Below are 20,600 nucleotides of genomic sequence, written 5' to 3' on the forward strand. Positions count from 1 at the left end.
GACGTAGGGGAGGGATGGATTGGGAGTTTGGGATTAGCAGATGCAAACTATTACATATAGAATGAATAAACAACAAGGTCCTACTTACTGTACAGCACATTTAATATCCTGTAATAAACCACAATGGAAAAGAGTATGGAAAAAAAACATATATATATAACTGAATCACTTTGCTTTACACCAGAAACTAACACAACATTGTAAACCAACTATACTTCAACAAAAAAATAAAAGTTAAAAAAAAGAAACCACTCCTAGAATGTTCAGAAAAGTATACAGACTAAAACAGACAACAAAGAATCAGAGATTCCAAGTCAAGATAATTGGTTGTTCTTAACAGATTTATACCACTAGATGTCTAAGTACCAATTTCCACAGGTTTTGATATATGCTAATTTTCAATGGCATTTCATTATGGTTCCCTTTCTAATGTATGAATTATTTAGAAGTACATTACCAAAGTTTCTAAATATGTGGTTTTAAGAATAATCTATTGCTGATTTTAATTGCATTATGACTGCAGATCAAGGTAATATTGTAATAAGGGCTTCTTTTAGGGTAGTCTTGAAAACTTTTAGATTTCCTAGGTGAATCTTGAGTTGGGAATTCAAAAAATTCTTTCCCAAAGTTACCCAGCACACTTAGAAACAAACCCTATTATATCCCAGACTTTCACTAACATGTTTTGTGTCAGCAACTACCTGGTTACCAACAGCCTTGCCTTCTACATGCACTTAACTGTAGTGTCTACAGGTAATAATTTAAGAAGCTGTTTTGCTATTGTGTATCATGGACTATCAATGCTCACATTTTATCACAAGAAACAGGATTAGTAATGTCTTTAAATCTAATAATAGAGAACACAGGATCAACTTGGAGAAGCTAGGCTCCAAGACGGCCTCCACTGATCCCCACCCCCTGGTATTCACACCCTTGTGTAGTTCCCTCTACATTGTATCAGGAATTCTCTGAATGACAATAGAATGTAGAAGTGCTTATACTAGATAAGAAGAAAGATGTAAAACCAGTGATCCACCATAAGATTCTTCCACAATAAGGAACCTAAAAAAGAAAAGCAAATTAAATCCAAAGTAAGGAGAAAAAATAGAAAAACAAAGATAGTATAAATCAATGAAAGAGAAAATGAAGAATTGAAAAAAAGCCAAGGAAACCAAAAGTTTTTGTTTTTTGTTTTTTTAGAATTTATGTATTTCTTTATTTATTTTTGGCCGTGTTGGGTCTTCATTGCTGCACACAGGCTTTCTCTAGTTGTAGTGACTGTGGGCTACTCTTTGTTGCAATGCTCGTGCTTCTCAGTGCGGTGGCTTCTCTTGCTGTGGAGCACTTGGGCTTCAATAGTTGCAGCACGTGGGCTCAGCAGTTGTGGCACGTGGGCTCTAGGGCACAGGCTCAGTAGTTGTGAGCCATGGGCTTAGTTGTGCCACAGCATGTGGGATCTTCCCGGACCAGGGACTGAACCCATGTCCCCTGCACTAGCATGCAGATTCTTAACCACCGTGCCACCAGGGAAGTCCCCAAAAGCTTGTTCTTTGAAAGAAGGAATAAAATTGATGAATGTCTAGCAAAACTCATGAAGAAAACAACAGAAACACAAATAACCAATATCTGGAATGAAAGAGACAACATCAGTATGGATCCTATAAACATAAAAATTAAGAAGGCAATATTTTGAACAACTTTATGTGATAAATTCAACAATTTAGATTAAACAGAAATTCCTTCAGAGATACAACCTACCAAATTTCACTCAAAAAGAAATAAACAGGAACTTCCCTGATGGCTCAGTGGTTGAGAATCCACCTGCCAATGCAGGGGACACAGGTTTGAGCCCTAGTCTGGGAAGAACCCACATGCTGAGGACCAATTAAGGCCATGCGCCACAACTACTGAGCCTGTGCTCTAGAGCCTGTGAGCCACAACTATTGAGCCCATGAGCCACAACGACTGAAGCCCGGGAGCCTAGAGCCCATGCTTTGCAACAAGAGAAGCCACCGCAGTGAGAAGTCTGTGCCCTGCAACAAATAGTAGCCTCTGCTCGCTGCAACTAGAGAAAGCCCTTGCGCAGCAACGAAGACCCAATGCAGCCAAAAAAATAAAAAATAAAAAAAGAAAGAACCTGAATAGCTGGATATAAATTTTAAAAATTGAATTCATAGTTTTAAAATTTCCCATATACCAATCATTAGAGGAATGTAAATTAAAATCACAGTGAGATACCACTTCATACCCATTAGAATGGCTCTTATCAAAAATAGAAAATAACAAGTGTTGGTAAGGATGTGGAGAAATCAGAACCCTTGTGCATTGCTGCTGGAATGTAAAATGACAGCCACTGTGGAAAATAGTACGACAATTGCTCAAAAAGTCAAATATAGAATTGCCATATGGCCCAGCAATTCCTGGGTATATATCCCAAAGAACTGAAAGCAAGGATTTGACGAAATATTTTTATCCCCATGTTCATAGCAGCATTAGTCACAACAGACAAAAGGTGGAAACAACCCAAGTGTCTATCAGTGGATAAATAATAAATAAAATGCCGTATATGCATTCAATAGAATATTATTCAGCCTCAAAAAGGGATGAAATTCTGACATGCTACATCATGGATGAAACCTAAAGACATGCTAAAGGAAACAAGCACAAAAAGGACAAATATTGTATAATTCCACTTTTTTTTTTTTTTTTTGGCCATGCTGTGTGCCTTGTGGGATCTTAGTTCCCTGACCAGGGATTGAACCCACACCCTCAGCAGTGAAAGTGCAGAGTCCTAACCACTGGACTGCCAGGGAATTCCCTGTATGATTATACTTATATGAGGTAACTAGATTAGTCAAATTCATAGAGACAGAAAATAGAATAGTGGTTACCAAGAAATAGGGGATGGGGGGGTTCGAGAGGGTTATTGTTTAAGGGGTAGAGAGAATCAGTATGGAAAGATTGTAAAGTTCTGGAGACAGATGGTGGTAATGGTTGCACAACATGAATATAATTAATGCCACTGAACTGTACACCTAAACATGATTCAAATGGTAAATTTAATGAAATGTATATTTTATCACTGTAATAATAAAAGACTTTCCATAAAAAAAAATTCCCAGCTTGATATTCTACCAAATATCTAAGGAAAAAATAACACTGTACAAAACTCTTCCAGGAAATAGAAAAGAATACTTCCCAACTCATTTTATAAAGCCAATATTATCCTAACACCAAAACCTGACAAAGACATTAGAATTAAAAAAAAAGGGGGGGAGGGGGAAGCTATAGGCCCTCAAAAACATACTTGCAAAAGTCATTAACAGAACTTTAGCAAATTAAATCCTGCAATGTATAACAGGGTAACAAATCACAATCAAGTGAGGTTTATCCTGAGAATGCAAGATGGGAAAATCAATCAATGTAATTAATTCACCATATTTAAAAGACTAAAAAAGAAAAACTATATTGATCATCTCAATAGAGATAAAAGAGCATTGACAAAATTCAGCACCAATTCATGATAAAAAAATTCTCAATAAACTACGAAAAGAAAGGAACTTCAACCTAAGGATAAGCATTTATACAAAATCTATAGTAAATATCATACTCAATGGTGAAAGGGTGACTGCTTTCCACTTAAGGTCAGGAATAAGGCAAACATGTCCACTCTTAACACTTCCATTCAGTATTGTAGCAGAGTCCTAGCCAGTGCAATGAGGCAAGAAAAGGAACTAAAACACATATTCATTGGAATGAAGAGTTAACTGTCTTTATTCACATATAACATAATTGTATATGTAGGAATTCCTAAGGAATCTACAAAAAATTACTAGAATAAGTGAAAATAAGTGAATTCAGCAAGTTTTCAAGATTCAAGGTAACACAAAAAAACCACTATGTTTCTATATACTAGCATGATCAATTAAAAGGAGAAAATTAAAAAATACATATATAGCTTAAAAAGATAAAATAGGGACAAATTTAATAAAATACCTTCAAGAGCTGTATGATGAAAACTACAAGACATTGCTGAAAGAAAATTTTAAAGTCCTAAATAAGTGAAAAAAAATATCATGTTCATAAATGCTAATAAAAAATACCGGCAGGTGGGAGATGTCTGCAATAGAGGCAAAGTAGGGAACTCCAAGAAACTGTCCCTCCACAGAAATGCCAAAAAAAAAAGAAAAGAGTCAGAATTAACTTTGGAAAATACTCAGAAGTTTATAGCAATCAAATGTGTGCTGAATCAAGAAAAATGTTAAGACTTCCCTGGTGGTGCAGTGGTTAAGAGTCCACCTGCTAATACACGGCACATGGGTTCGATCCCTGCTCTGGGAAGATCTCACATGCCATGAAGCAGCAGGGCCCGTGCACCACAACCACTGAGCCTGCGCTCTGGAGCCTGCGAGCCACAGCTGTTGAGCCCATGTGCCACAACTGCTGAGGCCTTTGTGCCTAGAGCCCATGTGCAGCAACAAAGACTCAATGCAGCAAATAAATGAATAAAAATAATTTTTTTTTAAAAAGTGATTTAAGGCATTAAAGAAATTGTCAAACCACTAACCAACTATATGCTAAAGGAGTTGAGATTTTATAGTCTACACATGACAAATAACACAGTTTTTAAAAAATAGTTTAGAAAACTCACTAAACATACAAGCAACTACAACCCACAGCAAGCAATAACAACACACCCTGAGGAAAGGGAGGTATCTATTTCCAAAGTTAGCACATTATACAATTGACCTTTGAACAATGTGGAGTCTAGGAGTGCCAATCCTCTATGCAGTTAAAATCCGTGTATAACTTTATAGTCAGCCCTGCATATCCGTGGTATCATATTTACAGATTCAACCACCACGGATTATGTAGTATTGTAGTATGTATTAAGTGAAAAAAATCCATGTATAAATAGAACTGTGCAATTTGAACCTACATTGTTCAAGGGTCCCCTGTAATATCAAAATATTAAGTTTTCAACAACAAAAAAATTATGAGGCATGCAAAGAAACAAGAAATTATGGCCCATTCATAGAAAAAATAGAATTAACATAAAATGTCCCTGAGGAAGCACAGATACTGGACTTACTAAACAAAGATTTTAAATCAAAGAGCTAAAGGAAACAATGGACATCACTCCAGAAGAATAATGTTTTACCCAATAGAGAATATCAATAAAGAGATAGAAATTATAAAAAAAGGAGTCAAACAGACATTCTGAAGCTAAAAGTACAATAACTGAAATGAAAACTTCACCAGAAGACCTTTCCAGCAGATTTGAGCTGGCAGAAGAATCAGAAAACTTGAAGAGAGGCCCTTTGAAGTTATTCAGAGTAGCAAAAAGAAAAAAGAATGAAGAAAAATGACCAAGCCTTAGAGATCAGTGGAGCATCATCAAGTAAATCAATCTCAGATCAATAATCTGACTGTATAGCCAAAGGAACTAGAAAAAGAAGAGCAAACTAAACCTAAACTAGCAGAAGGAAGGAAATAATAAAGATGAGAGCAACGATTTAAAAACTTGAGAGTAGAAAATCCATACACAAAATCAACAAAATCAAAATTTGGTTCATCAAAAAGATCAACAACATTGAGTTTAGCCAGAGTGACTAAGAAAAAAAGAGAGAATTCTCAAATTACTAAAATCAGAAACGAAAGTGGGGACATTACTACCAACTTTACAGAAATAAAAAGGATTGTAAGAAAATACTATGAACAATTGTCCACCAACAAATCAGATAACCTAGATCAAATGGACAAATTCCTAGAAGCACATCAATTAAAAAACTGACCCAGTAGAAACAGAAAATCTGAACAGACTTATATCAAGCAAAGAGATTGAATTAGTAATTAAAAATTTCCCAGCAAAGAAAAGCACAGGCCTAGATGGCTTCAGTTGTAAATTTTCACAAACATTTAAAGAAGAATTAACACCAATGCTTCTCAAACCTTAAACAAACAAACAAAAAAGATGAAGAAAAAGAAAAGAAAAAGGGAGGGAACACTTTTTAACTCATTCCAAGAGGCCAGCATTTGCCCTGATACCAAAGTCAAAGACATCACAAAAAAAGAAAACTACAGACCAATATCCTTTAAGAATATAAATACAAAACTTCTGAAGAAAATACTGGCAAACCAAATCCAGCAGCATATTAATAGGATTATACACCATGACCAAGACGGATTTTTCCCAGGAATTCAAAGGCAGTACAATGTAATTAAAAGTCAATCAGTGTAATATATTGCATTAGTATGATGAAAAAAAAATGCTTAAAAACATCTGAGAAAAATCCAACTCCCTTTCACAGTAAAAACACTCAACAACTAGGCGTAGAAAATAACTTCTTCAATATAAAGCCCACATATGAAAACGCCACGGCTAACATCATACTCAATGGTGAAACAATGAAAGTTTTTGCCCTAAGATCAAGAACAAGACAAGGGGACTTCCCTGGTGGTGCAGTAGTTAAGAATCCACCTGCCAATGCAGGTGACACGGGTTCAGTCCCTGGGCTGGGCAGATCCCACATGCTCCAGAGCAACAAAGCCCGTGTGCCACAACTACTGAGCCTGTGCTCTAAAGCCCACGCTCCCCAACAGGGGAAGCCACTGCAATAAGAAGCCTGCACACCACAACAAAGACCCAACACAGCCAATAAATAAATAAATAAATTTTAAACAATAAAATAAAACAGAGGCAAAAAGAAACAAGGCATTTTTTAGAAACTGAAAGTTCAGTATGGCTCAAACATGAGAGTAAGAGTGACAAGACCTGAGGTTGGAAAAGTTGTCAGGGGCCAATCACATAGAGTCACAAACTCAAATGCCTACAGGTACCAGGTAGATATTATAAACAGGTTTATTAAGCTGAATATAAAATAACATGGAATGGCAGAAAACACAGCAGGCTGAAAAGTATAGACTAAATGGTGTGGCCACTATCTGTTCCAGCTAATCACTGTCAGGTTTCCATATAATCCAGAGAATCACAAATCTTGGATTTTAGGGACTTCCCTGGTGGCACAGTGGTTAAGAACACGACTGTCAATGCAGGGAACACGGGTTCGATCCCTGGTCCGGGAAGATCCCACATGCTGCGGAGCAACTAAGCCTGTGCACCACAACTACTGAGCCTGTGCTCTAGAGCCCTCAAGCCACAACTACTGAGCCCATGTGCTGCAACTACTGAAGCCAGCATGCCTAGAGCCCATGCTCCGCAACAAGAGAAGCCACCGCAAGTAGCCTCCGCCCGCTACAACTAGAGAAAGCCTGCACACAGCAACAAAGACCCAGACAGTCAAAAATAAATTAATTAATTAATTAAATTATTTTTTAAAATCTTGGATTTTATTTGAAATTTCCCAATTAAAAAGAAACTTATGCACCTAAATAAAAAACAAGACTACAAACCAAGATAGTCTGCAGGCCACCAGATTGTGGTCTCTGTCATAGGGGGTCCTACAAAACTATGTTAAGAAGTTTAAATTTACCTTAAAATCAATGGGAAGCCATCCAAGGAATCTGAACAGTAAATATAATTTTTGTAGTTTTTGGAATATCACTCTAGCCATGGACAATATTGGAGGCAGGAATGTCAGTTTAGGAAGCTACTGTGAAAGTCTAGGTGGAAGACAGCAGTGTCTTCTTTACTTAGTAAGAAATGCGCTTGAGAGACATTTAGAAGAGTCGACAGGGCATTCAATAATGCACTGAATGTAGAAGGTGAGGGAGAAGGCAGAGTCAAGGGTGACTCTTGGGGTTTTGTCTTAAACAGCTAGGCGAAAGGATCATTGGAGAAAAAGTAGGTTTGGGAGAGGAAGACAAATTTGACAGACTGTTAAAAATCAGATACACATTTTAGAGGCATTAGAAACCGATTCATTCCTTATCCCTTTACCCAGTAACTCCATTTCTGGTATTATACCATTTGAAAATTAACCAAAAGGAATAAAAATTGTACAAAGATACTCAGTTATGCCATTTACAAAGTAAAAAAACTGTTAAAAATGCAAAAGTTCAAAGTTGGTGAAACGGTTAAACAATTGGCATATTAATATTAACCCTTTGGATTTTTAGAATAGAAAGTGCTCTTATGTGGATCTGATGACACAAGGAAACATGCATGTGAAATAATTTTTGAAGTAACCTTAAGTGACATATATACACAATGACCACAAATGCAGATATATGCAATAACAGAGGCCGAAACAGAAAATACGTAGAAGTATAAACTACTAAGTGTACTGCTTATTAGTTTATTTTGCAAAAGATAAAGGTGGATATGCCATATATGTGCTTGCAAAGCAACAAGTCAGGCAAGTCTGTCAGTATTCTCAGGATTCAGAGACCATCCTTTTAATTCCTACCTGGTAAATGATGGAAGTCAGGGATGCATTTATCACGACCACGCCATCTTTCAGGGCTTTTACTACATGGTAAGATCCATTCACAGTAGTTAGCTGCTCTTCAAAGTACTCCCTCAGGAACTGGTACATAATCCTGAGATTCTGAAAATCAGCCCCAAAGCAAAACAAACCTGAAGAGATGTTTTTTCCCCTAAAGCCATCTTAATCCCAAAGCATTACCAAAAAAAGAAAGAAAGAAAGAAAGAAAGAAAGAAAGAAAGAAAGAAAGAAAGAAAGAAAGAAGAAAGAAAGAAAGAAAGAAAGAAAGAAAGAAAGAAAGAAAGAAAGAAAGAAAGAAAGAAAGAAAGAAAAAGAAAGAAAGAAAGGGAAAGAAAGAGAAAAGTTTGGCTATGCATTCTGGGGGTTAAAGAAACAAAAACAAAATCTTTGCTCTCCCTCATCAAATTCTAAATTGGAAAGATGTCATTTTAAAATGGTATTAGTTTTGAAGGATCCATTAATGGCAAATAATCAGAAATAGAAAGAGTCAAAGCTTATGTAAATTTTAGTGTAATTAGTGCCATTTGTAAATTGACAATTCTCAGGGGGGAAAAGTGGACCCTGGGGAGTGACTAGAACATTCACATCTAATGGTCACACTATTACTCTCACCACTATAAAACTCGGTAATGATCTCTGAAATGAAGTTGTAGAATGAGGATCCCCTCCAAAGTGTCATCATTGGTGCCAACTTCATTTTTTTTCTGTAATTCTAACCAAATTATATCTTTTACTTCTGGCTTAGCACTCCTCAAGGATAGAACTATTTAATAATAATAATAAAGTAGTAACTTGCATTTCTGAAGGTAAAATCTAGAAGCAAAAGAAAAAGTCTTCCTGGCCAGAAAGATTGCCCACTCAAGGAGTTACCCTTAAAGGGGCTAGAAAAATACAAAAGAACCCAAAGAAAACCATAATCCCAAAAGAAACTTGTACCATAATGTTTATTGCAGCACTATTTACAATAGCCAGGACATGGAAGCAACCTAAATGCCCATCAACAAATGAATGGATACAGAAGATGTGGCATATATATACAATGGAATATTACTCAGCTATAAAAAGGGATGAGATGGAGCTATATGTAATGAGGTGGATAGAACTACAATCTGTCATACATAGTGAAGTAAGTCAGAAAGAGAAGGACAAATATTGTATGCTAACTCACATATACGGAATCTAAAAATGGTACTGATGAACTCAGTGACAAGAACAAGGATGCAGATACAGAGAATGGACTGGAGAACTCGAGGTATGGGAGGGGGCGGGGGGTGAAGGGGAAACTGAGACGAAGCGAGAGAGTAGCACAGACATATATATACTACCAACTGTAAAATAGTCAGTGGGAAGTTGTTGTATAACAAAGGGAGTCCAACTCGAGGATGGAAGATGCCTTAGAGGACTGGGGCAGGGAGGGTGGGGGGGACTCGAGGTGGGGGAGTCAAGGAAGGGAGGGAATATGGGGATATGTGTATAAAAACAGATGATTGAACCTGGTGTACCCCCCAAAAAATAAAAAATAAAAAAAATTAAAAAAAAAATACAAAAGAGACTCACATCTGAAATATAGACCTTTGTGCTGCTTTTATCAAATACTTCTATTGTAATAACATACACCTGTCCCACCTCTAGACTCCATCGGTCTCCAGGTTGGACTGTGAAACCTGTACACAAGTCAAGACACAAAAATATTACTAGAGGCCAACATTTTTCTACAATGAATTAAAATATACAAACTTTAAAAAGCCATTTAAAGAGCAACTCACTAATAGATGGCGATGGTTTCCAAAGTAAATCCTTTAGTTCTCTCTATAAAATGGTATAATAATTTGGGGTTCCAAAGATCCTGGCTTAATTTAGCTCATCTCAGGTATAAAGGAAACATTCACACTTTTATCTGTATACAAATGCCACCCCACACCCAAACCCACAATTTTGCTCATTTCTGATATGTCAGGCAAGATTTCAGCTGCTTTCAGTCAGATTCATTGTTTCACATGGCTTAAGGACATTAGGTTTCCTTTTTCCTTGTACAAAGTCTCTTTTCCTAACCCAACACTGTATTACATGGAGCTTCATATTTTTTAACAATCTGTTTCAAGATGCTTTACTTTTGCAGATAGCATTTAACCAGAACAATGTGAGAAAACATGTCAAGTAAGGTTGAATTTGAAATTAGCTGTCTCAAAATGAAGCACTCTAGTCTTTAATGCACTCATTTCAGTGAAATACTTTAAGCTATTTGGCTTTCTGAAAGATCATTATCTAAAAATACCTAAAAATCCAGGCTCTACAACATATATGGTGCAATTTGGGAGTCCAGACACAGATCGCATATGGACATCTTAATTTTTGCTAAGGAAATCGTATGAGCTAGGGTTGGGAGAAAAGAAAAATATGAGCTGCCAAAAATAAATAAGCCCACAAACAAAAGCAAATAAAAATTCTATCTTTTATTATCCATTGGAAAGCAAAACTTAAATGTGCACATGCTGAGAAAAATCTGAGGGCTCAGTAATCACAGGAATCAGGAATTTTTGAATTTCAAATATGAGGAAGATGAGAGAAAAAAGATCACTCTCCATGTTTTTCATATTCATTTAGCTGCAGAACTCTTTCCCCCTGCGACTTTATTACATAGGAGCCCATTATGGAAAGCAGGACAAAGTGGCATTGCCCTGGCTGAAGAAATGGACAGTGGTGGATGGAGAGAGAGGGAAAGGCATGACTTGCCATTCAGCCCAGCAACTTGCCTTGGGCTCTGCAAACAGTTTTAAAAATCACTAGTTGATTTTCTATTAACTGTGGCAATCCTTTAATACCAAAATGTTTTCTCTTTGCCACCAAAGATACTTCTAGGTCACACATCATACTATCCATTATTCTCTTTAGTTAAATTTTAGCAGAAATACAAATTTATTCTGTTAGCCTATACACAATCTATTTAGTAATATACTTTCCTCTCAAAAATATACTACATCCAAAAGCTAAGAAGTTATTTCTGCTCTGACAAATATATTTCTGAAATGACTGAACAGAAAACACTCATTATTTCAAAGTACACTAATTTAGAAATTCTATTAATTCAGTCATGTACTAGGCTACAATTTAGCACTGCATTATCTTAGTGATAATGAAAGCAAAATATTTAATCTATTTCCGGATCAACCTTTTAAAGCTGCCCCAGTACTCCAAATGAGCTACTAATATACATACAATTGATATGCTAACTAAAATTACTTTTTATCTATTCATTACAGCAAATCTTTTAAGCACTGTAGGCAACTCTGTGCCAATCTAGGTTTGGTTTTGATATGTACTATACTCATAAAATATAAGAGCTAGAAGGAAATTCAGGAGTACATCATTCCTTTCATTTTACAGATGAGAAAACAGATCTCCATAGGTCTCTAAACCAGTTCATTCCTCCATTATCAGAATAAGATATCTTCCTTCCATCTAATCCTTCCATCTGTTCTGAATCTCATTTTCTCTTGCCCCTCAGAAATCTTACTACATCAACTGCCCTTCTTTTCTTCCATATCTCTGTCATCTCTGTTTAACTTATATATTCAGGTTTCTCAACTTAAAAAGTTCTCATGCCTTTTTCAAACTTCTGCTTTGTTTTCCTCTTTCTTTTTAAAGCCAAGCTGTTTTTATTGAAAAAGTGATATAAGACTGCCTAGTTGCTACAATCTTTTCAGTCTTTATCTTCACCTGAGGAACATTCTCTTTGTAAATTCCTCACTTGGTTACCATGAAACTTTTCTCTTGGTTTTCCTACTACTTTTTTTTTTTTTAAGATTTTTTTTGATGTGGATCATTTTTACAGTCTTTATTGAATTTGTTACAATATTGCTTCTGTTTTACATTTTGGTTTTTTGGTTGCGAGGCACGTGGGATCTTAGCTCCCTGAACAGGGGTCGAATCCGCACCCCCTGCATTGGATGGCGAAGTGTTAACCACTGGACCACGAGAGAAGTCCCTCCTACTTAAGAATGGTTAAAAAGTAGTATTTTAGCCATTCTTTCTGGGCCTCCTTAAAGTTCCTCCTCTTCCATATGAACTTTACAAGCTGGCATTCCACAGTTGTCTTCAGCCCTCTTCTCCTCTCACTCTGTATATTCTCCCTAGGTGATTTTGTCTACAACAACAGCTTCAACTATCACCTGCCTATAAACTGATAACTTTCAAATATCTTTCTTCATCCTGAATCCTTCTCCTCCAGATGCATAATAAAAAATTCTGCTTATATCTGTCCCACAGATACTTCAAGTTAATATGTGAAAAACTAAACTAGTTTTCTTTTCCCTTAAATCTGCTCCTTCTTTTATATTACCCACCTCTATGAACAACAGTACCACTAGCCACCCTAATGCAGGTGCTGGAGCAAATTATGAATAGTCACCATCCACGTCAAGAGATAAATGTAATGTGTTTTAATATTTACTATTTTGGAATAAATAACAATATGAACTGAGAATATGAAAAAAAAATCATAGTAAGTCTGCCTGGGGAATTCTGGGTAGTGCCTGACACACATCTGGGGTGCAATAAATATCAAATGTCTTAGTTTATTTTGTCGGTACTATAGTATTTGTTCACAAATGTCCCAGGCACCTTAAAATGACTAGAGAACAAACAACTCTGAACTGAAACCCCTCCTGAGTGTTTTAGGCAAATAATATAAACAGCTAATTAACAATACTATTGTACAAGAAATACTGTACCTTTCAAGACTGAGAGGTTTCTTACTCAGAGTAAGCCTACTAAGCCCTACATAATCACTCCTCTCCTACTCTATTACCTCTTTGAATACTTTCCCCTGATTCTCTGCACTCAGCAGCAGTGTCTTCCTTGCTCTTCTGTAAACATGCCAAACATGCTTCTGTTTCAGAACCTTTGCAATTGCTATTTCCTCTTCCTGGAGCTCTTTCACCCAGGTATCTGTATGGTTCACTGCTCCCATGTGGCCTTATCAGAGAGGACTTCTCTAACTACCCTGAGTAAAACAGTCTGTATTCTCAGCACTTACAGCAATGTTGAACATATAGTAGAAATATAGTAGATATGTGCTGAATAAATTAATTTATTTGAGAGTCAAAGATTCAAAAATAGGAAATATTTCAAAATCAAACTGAGAAGTTTATGAACTTTCTGAAAATTTCAGTTTTCTGAGAATTTTAATCTTTACACTTTTTTGTTTTCATTGACTATAGTAGAGCTCTGTGTATCTCTCTTTGTTCCGTCCTTACAGAGCAGGTTTAGTGAATTTTTAAAAATTACTCTTGCCTCAATTTAACAAATATTAATTAAGTAGCCACTTCAGACAAAACCATTTTGTCTTAATTATTCATGTGAAAATAGGAAAGAGCAAATTAAATAACACACAAGTTCCTCCAAATTGTTTTCCCCAGTCTCCTATTTATAATTTGATTGAGGTTGCACGTAAGCTCTGAAGTCAACAGATTCCAAGTTCCAACTACTCTTCTGTACCTACCCTGTTAGAAATTATGACAATAATAATTTACAGCGGTTTGTTAAAAATAGAACCTACAGAAAATAAATGTAGTAGTATTCTAACCATGCTTAACCAATTATTTTACCAAGGAACATGTCTAGTATCCTCAAGGAAATATAGATGGGCAGCAAAAACTCAAACAAAAGGATACTTTTATGGACGAAGACAAGGTTAGTGTGGCCCAATTGGACAGCAGTCACCATGGCTGTTTTCTCATCCAGTAAAGCCACTTTCCCAGAAAGAGACACATTACATGCAACTCTGTGGTCTTGCAATTCCAGCGTATAATGTTCCAGGGGAAATTTCACCTCTGTAAGACATGAAAGATACATAAATGTAACAAGAGCAGCCATTCCAACAGACAATGGTGTATTACTGGATTATAAGAGGAAGCAGGCCTAAATAAGAGTACAGTCTGCTTTTAATTTCCTTCACTATGGTGAATTTCTACATGTAGTCATTTTGATGCGAATACTATATGAGTTTATTGTTGGTATTGCTTATATTCTTAAAACTCAGCTAACTGAGAGTAGGAGGAGGGATCCTCACTAGGTAAGTAAGTAAAGGACTAATGTTAATGGAGCAAATGCACACTTTATAAAAACTCAGTGGGACTTTTACAGTCAATAGAGTATTAAGTTTTTCAGTTAATGAAGTGAGTTTCTCAATAAACACCTTTTGCAAAGATCATTCAAATCCCTCCAGGTAAAGTTTCTTCACTTGCCTTATAAAAGCTAGTAAACTTTTGGTTGTAGTTTTAACAGACAATTCAGATGCCTATGGGCACTGAAGCTAAGTAGCATTAGCCTGTTTAAGATATGGAGACTATCTCTGTCCAGTATTAGCTCAAGTACAACAATTAAGGAATACAGTTGATCTTTGAACAACTCAGGGGTTAGAGGCACTCCCACCACCTCCCACCACCAAGCAACCGAAAATCCACATATTAGTCAACCCTCCAAAACCCCAGTTCTGCACTCGCACTTTCAGCCAACCACACATTGTGTAGTACAGTACTATTTACTGAAAAAAATCTGCGTATGAGTGGACCTGCACAGTTCAAACCCATGTTGTTCAAGGGTCAACTGTACTTTATCACAAAATCTAAAGACAAAAAGAAGTATTTTGCATACACAGAGTTGCTTCTCTGAGCAGCAGAGAGGATTTGGGAAATATTAGTCTTAGGAAAAGATAAATCACCTTACCTGTCATTCTTCCCTGAACCATTTTTGCAACTTGGTATTTAATATATGCTCCTACTAAGAGATAAATATCATGGGATGGTATAAGAAATATATTCTCCAAAACAAGCAGACGTATCAATGCTGCTGCCACTTTCTAAAAGAAGGAAAAAAACACAAAGTTTCCACAGGCAAAATCCTCAAGGTCATCTTCCTTGTTAAAGTTTACTTATTAGTTTCTTTTAAAATATTTTATCAAGGGACTTCCCTGGTGGCACAGTGGTTAAGACTCTGCAATCCCAATGCAGGCAGCCTGAGTTTGATCCCTGGTCAGGGAACTAGATCCCACATGCATGCCGCAACTAAGAGTTTTCATGCCACAACTAAGGAGCTGGTGAGCCACAACTAAGGAGCCCGCCTGCCATAACTATGGAGCCCATGTGTCACAACTAAGGAGCATGCCTACTGCAACTAAGACCTGGCACAATCAAATAAATAAAATAAACAATAAAATATTTTATCAAGATTTAAAAAAATGAAATGCTTTCCTAATCACAGATCATAATTTCAGTTAGCCTTAAAAAGTGAACATGAATATTAATACTATATTAGCTTTCTAAGTCACTTATTAACTTTCTAAGTCACTCAAAGAATAGAAAATGACAAGCTTTCTAAAGGAAAAGAGTAGGTAAATAAAAAGGCAAGTATGCAAAAATGGGAAAAGGTAAGACTTAACCACTGGCGGTTGGTTAAAAGTGAACTGACTTTCCAGATTAAGTTATTCTATATCCCTTGTTGAACGTGTTGATTCTTGTGACAGCTTACCCAATACAAGGTTAATAGGCTGCTCTCTAGGATGTCCACACACATGTTCCTGCCACTTGCATTAAACGCTTACCAAAAGACATTTGTTTTTCCCAACCCTATTTATGTCAGTTGCACTTTTAATTTAATTACATTAAAAAAAAATTATGGGACTTCCCTGGTGGAGCAATGGATAAGACTCCGCCCTCCCAATGCAGGGGGCCTGGGTTCAACCCCTGGTCAGGGAACTCAGCCCGCATGCATGCCACAACTAAGAGTTTGCATGCCACAACTAAGGAGCCCACCTGCCACAACTAAGACCCAATGCATCCAAATAAATAAATAAAATAAATATATATATATTTAAAAACGATTATATGAAGAGTTGTTTCTATAAAAATTTAAATGTTTTGAAAAGAAGTTAAAGGCAAGTTGCTAAAATGTACTGCTATCAAATTAGGTGTAGGTGAAAAATGTAAAAGACTGGGGAAAAATCCTTGAAAAATATAGAATTCTGCACTCAGATTGCTTCACATGTGTAATTTCTCACTTGATCATATGATAAAATGAAAAATGAAAAGAAAAAGTAACTAGAAACTAATTTATGCAAGAACGAGTATGTATCTTTCTTCTTTTTTCAAAATATTTATTTATTTATTTGGTTGTGCCAGGTCTTAGTTGAGGCAGGTGGGCTCCTTCAGTTGTGGCTAATGGGCTCCTTAGCTGTGGCCTGCGAACTCTTAGTTGCAGCATGTGGGATCTAGTTCCCTGACCAGGCTTCAAACCCGGGCCCCCTGCATCGGGAGTGAGGAGTCTCAACCACTGTGCCATCAGGGAAGTCCTGAGCATGTATATTTCTAACCAGTGAACTCACAGTCAAAGAAAGGTCTTGGACCGACACCAAAGGATTGGTGAATAAAATGCAGTTACATGTTTTAAGAGAAAATGCCAGTTGCATTTGTAACTGTAATTGGGTAATAACATGTTTAAGGAAGACAAGTTTTTAAAAAATCTTTATCCATTTCAAATGACTTTTTCAACTGGCCCAAATCATACCAGGTTAGAAGGCTTCTACTATGAAAAACACACAAAACTATATATTCCATAGGCAAGACTATTAAATGAAAGTTTATAGCACCAACTTTTTACCTTATAGAATGTCTCAGAAATTCGAACTTTTACAACAGCAGCACCAGTTCTAATCCCAGACACCAAAATCATATCTCCTTGTTTCTCTTCCTTTTCCATCTCAGCTATATACGCTGGGGGAGAATACTCTGCTTCAGAGTATTTCAAAATCCTAAAGAGATAAAATAAGGTTTGTTTCTAGTAAATTAATTGGGCTTCTTCCAAAAGGCTCTGAGAGACTTTAAACATAGTTTTTCAATGTCTATATAGTGTCAAAAGTTTTAAATTTCTGGGACTTCCCTGGTGGTCCAGTGGTTCAATCCCTCATCAGGGAAGTAAGATCTCACATGCTGTGGGGCAACTAAGCCCATGCACCACAACTAGAGAGCCTACACACCGCAACTACTGAGCCCTTGCCCTCTGGAGCCCACCACAACTAGAGAGAAGCCCAAGTGCCACAACTAACACCCAATGCAGCCAAATAAACAAATATTTTTTTTAAAAAGTTTTAAATTTCCACAAGGACTAGATAGAAGAAAAGTACTTAATATGCTCTGGCTAAAACTGTTGTGGGACTAAAATCTGGATTGTCTGAGAGGTATTTCTTGGTACTGAAGACAAAAAATTTCATACTGTTATCCACTCACTGTATTTCAGCATGTGTAGATAGCTTGAACAATAAAACGGGCAGAAGATACACCTGACAAATAATTGTACAGTCCTGAGCTCATGAACTCATCTGCAGTGACTCAAATTAAACTATCATAAAGGTACCTACATCCATGCCATGCGTCATTCTATCAAAGACATTTCCCCCTGATAAATCTGTCCGTTCCAAAACGTTCCAGATAAAAAGATTATCAAAGCCCACTGATTGCTGTTCAGTGTGCTACCCAAAGGCAGATGTCTCCTTCAAAGTCAGATCGTTATGTTTGGTTTCAAGGTTACCTAATTTTGCTAGACAGTTCTTCTCTTGCTGATTCATTATCCTGGGCAATGCTCCACTCAAACATCATCCCTGCCAAACTACTAAAAGTATTTCCTGTAGAGCAAGCCAAAAGCAGACAAGACAGAATCACATATTCAAAAATATTCAGGTATCTTTAACAAGAAAGGGAAACCTAAGTAGAAGATTATTTTTAGGCTTCTTTCATTAACAAATAGAAGCACTACCATTAATGAGTTGAAACACATATACCAGGAAGATCCCTTCACAAACAATGTAAGTAATGTTGCTATATAAGCTTTCTGAAAGTTAAAAGGACTCAAGCTGATTAACTCCTGGTTGACAAAATAATGGCACTCTTTCTGTTCCTTTCGCTATAAAGGCCACATTATAGCCTACTCCAGGGTTGACAGGCATCCCTAAATCCTGGTCCCTTCAATAAAAATTTTTATAAAAACTAGATTCAAATATTTCTAACACTTTCATTTTTCAGATTTAAGAAATCACTCCTTACTAGTTTTCAAAGAAAGAAGCAATGCATTAAATTTTTTTACATATTACATTAGTATAGTATAATAAAAACAATGTAAAATCAGTCTCAAGAAATATAAAATTATAAAACTTTTTCACAGGTTTACATTTAATTCTCCTGGCCTATAGAAAGTAGACAGATCAAAAGAAAACTAATAATAAATTCCAAAAAATGTTCTTAATTGTTGATCTAGGGGACCATTAGCAGAAGCCCAGTGGCAGAATTTGGATTTTAATTAGGAAATTTTAATGAAAGTATGTAGCTAATACATCAGACCATACTCAGAATTATTAATTCCTCGTGCACATGAACTTCATATAAGAAAATAAATACTATTTCCAATCTACTTTTATCTCCCAAATTGCTGTTTCCAAATGCTAAACACAAAGGTGTTTATTCTAGGTAATTCTGTTGAATCCTCTGACATTCTTTACCTTCAGCATCCAATGCTCTCACCATCAGTTCCAGTGGTGAATCATCTACAAAGAGTTCCCGGGTTCGAGATATAATTTCAATGCTGTGTATCACATCAATCTTAACATCACAGCGTAGTTCATGGTCAGTCACTACAATCAATCCAAAAACTGAGAATTTAATTCAACAGGTCGTGAATCTATTAAATGTCTCATACACTCAGGAGCTTATTCTGAATATTAAGAAAAAGAAAGGCTGTAACAGTTCAACCTATGGAAGAAAACGGTATAGCAACAAAATATAAGAGCATCTGTTTACAAAAAAGAGACACTAGACCAGTGATTCCCAAACACTGATCTATAATGATGTTTTCATTCATCCGTCGAAAAATGAGAAAAATAAAAATTTTAAAACAGTAATATATTTAAATATATTCACTTTAAAGGAATATAATTTATTCTTACATTCTATATTACTTTTGAAGTGATAAAATGTTTTTTCTTTTATGAAATTATGGTAAGAGTAGATTTTTTTTAATGTATTTATTTAGGAAAGTAAGAGGTGGCAACCATATATCAGTCCTGCCTGCTAATAAATTTCTCTCTCTCACTTTATTTCTTTCAATGTTTTTTTCTAGACCATGAGATTAAAAAGCCTGCGAATCATGTATTAGACCCAACTAGAGTTCCAGTCAATACACTCATAATGAAATTCAGAAACACAAATGGAAACAATACAGAATGAAATAAGGATGAAATAAAAATTATTTTGTACTATCTTTTAACAATAATCCCACCTGTCACATTTACCGTGTGTTAGAGAACTGCCTATATAGCTGCCCCATTCTGCTGTTGTAACTATACACTTTAGTTTTAACTTCATCTACGAAAAAATAGGCAAAGTAATCTACCAAGGGACATGAGGGGTAAACTCTGTCCCTAGCCGTGGATCTGCTTTTATGGAATTTTTTAATCAAAGGAGAATATGAATCAGATAATACAGGTAAATGTCCCTCAAAAAAGGCTAAGAAGCATCATCAAAATATGCTACTTTAGGAAAGCTATACTCCCTTTCATAAGAAACATAAAAATTGAATTAATCGTCCTAAACTACTTTATATTGATACTAGAGTTCAACAAATAAGTATATTGTAGATAATGAGTGTCAGATTTCTCATTATCAGAAAAAGAACTTACTCTGTGGTACAGGATTAGAACCAAAGATATCAGTTTGAGCTCATGTTTAATATGTGCCATGTTTAATATATATGATAGACACAGAAATAAAATAGATATGTGTGTATACCTTAGCTAGTATACATACAAGGATGAGTCAAAAATTACCCGCACTCTGGCTGTCGAGGGTAATTTTTGACTCACCCTCGTACATATGTTTCCTAGCACTTGTCTGCTGAGAGGGCCCAGAAGCAGTGACACTCCAGTAGCACCCAGATCTTGGTTTCTAAACATACTTCTCTAACAAAAAGAACCAGGACTCTTTGAGGAAATGAGTGGGCAGCGAAAATACAAGATGCACCTTGTTCATCTGGTAGTGCTAAGAAGTAAGGAAGTACTAAAATTAATTAATTAATTAAGATGGGGGCAAGCCCAAAGGACACAGCAGCCAAACTGAAAGAGCTCCCAATGGCAAAAGCTAGAAAAACTGG

At 36.2% G+C, this 20,600-nt stretch overlaps 1 protein-coding gene across 1 annotated transcript in view; it reads right to left on the reverse strand.

Moving 5' to 3' along the window:
* Positions 1-19,086, reverse strand: part of NUP210L (nucleoporin 210 like) — a 72,785-nt gene extending 53,699 nt beyond the window's left edge. Inside the window, exons 1-8 of the mRNA XM_057725206.1 lie at positions 18,955-19,086; positions 17,991-18,084; positions 17,064-17,214; positions 15,135-15,267; positions 14,081-14,239; positions 10,684-10,752; positions 9,966-10,072; positions 8,370-8,510 (exon numbers count right to left, since the gene is read on the reverse strand). Coding sequence (XP_057581189.1) covers positions 8,370-8,510; positions 9,966-10,072; positions 10,684-10,752; positions 14,081-14,239; positions 15,135-15,267; positions 17,064-17,214; positions 17,991-18,084; positions 18,955-18,979 — 879 coding nt within the window. The 5' untranslated portion in view covers positions 18,980-19,086. The remainder of the gene's footprint in view (positions 1-8,369; positions 8,511-9,965; positions 10,073-10,683; positions 10,753-14,080; positions 14,240-15,134; positions 15,268-17,063; positions 17,215-17,990; positions 18,085-18,954) is intronic.
* Positions 19,087-20,600: the final 1,514 nt, after the last annotated feature.

This window comes from Hippopotamus amphibius, chromosome 1, assembly GCF_030028045.1.
Source record: "Hippopotamus amphibius kiboko isolate mHipAmp2 chromosome 1, mHipAmp2.hap2, whole genome shotgun sequence".
NCBI lineage: Eukaryota > Metazoa > Chordata > Mammalia > Artiodactyla > Hippopotamidae > Hippopotamus > Hippopotamus amphibius.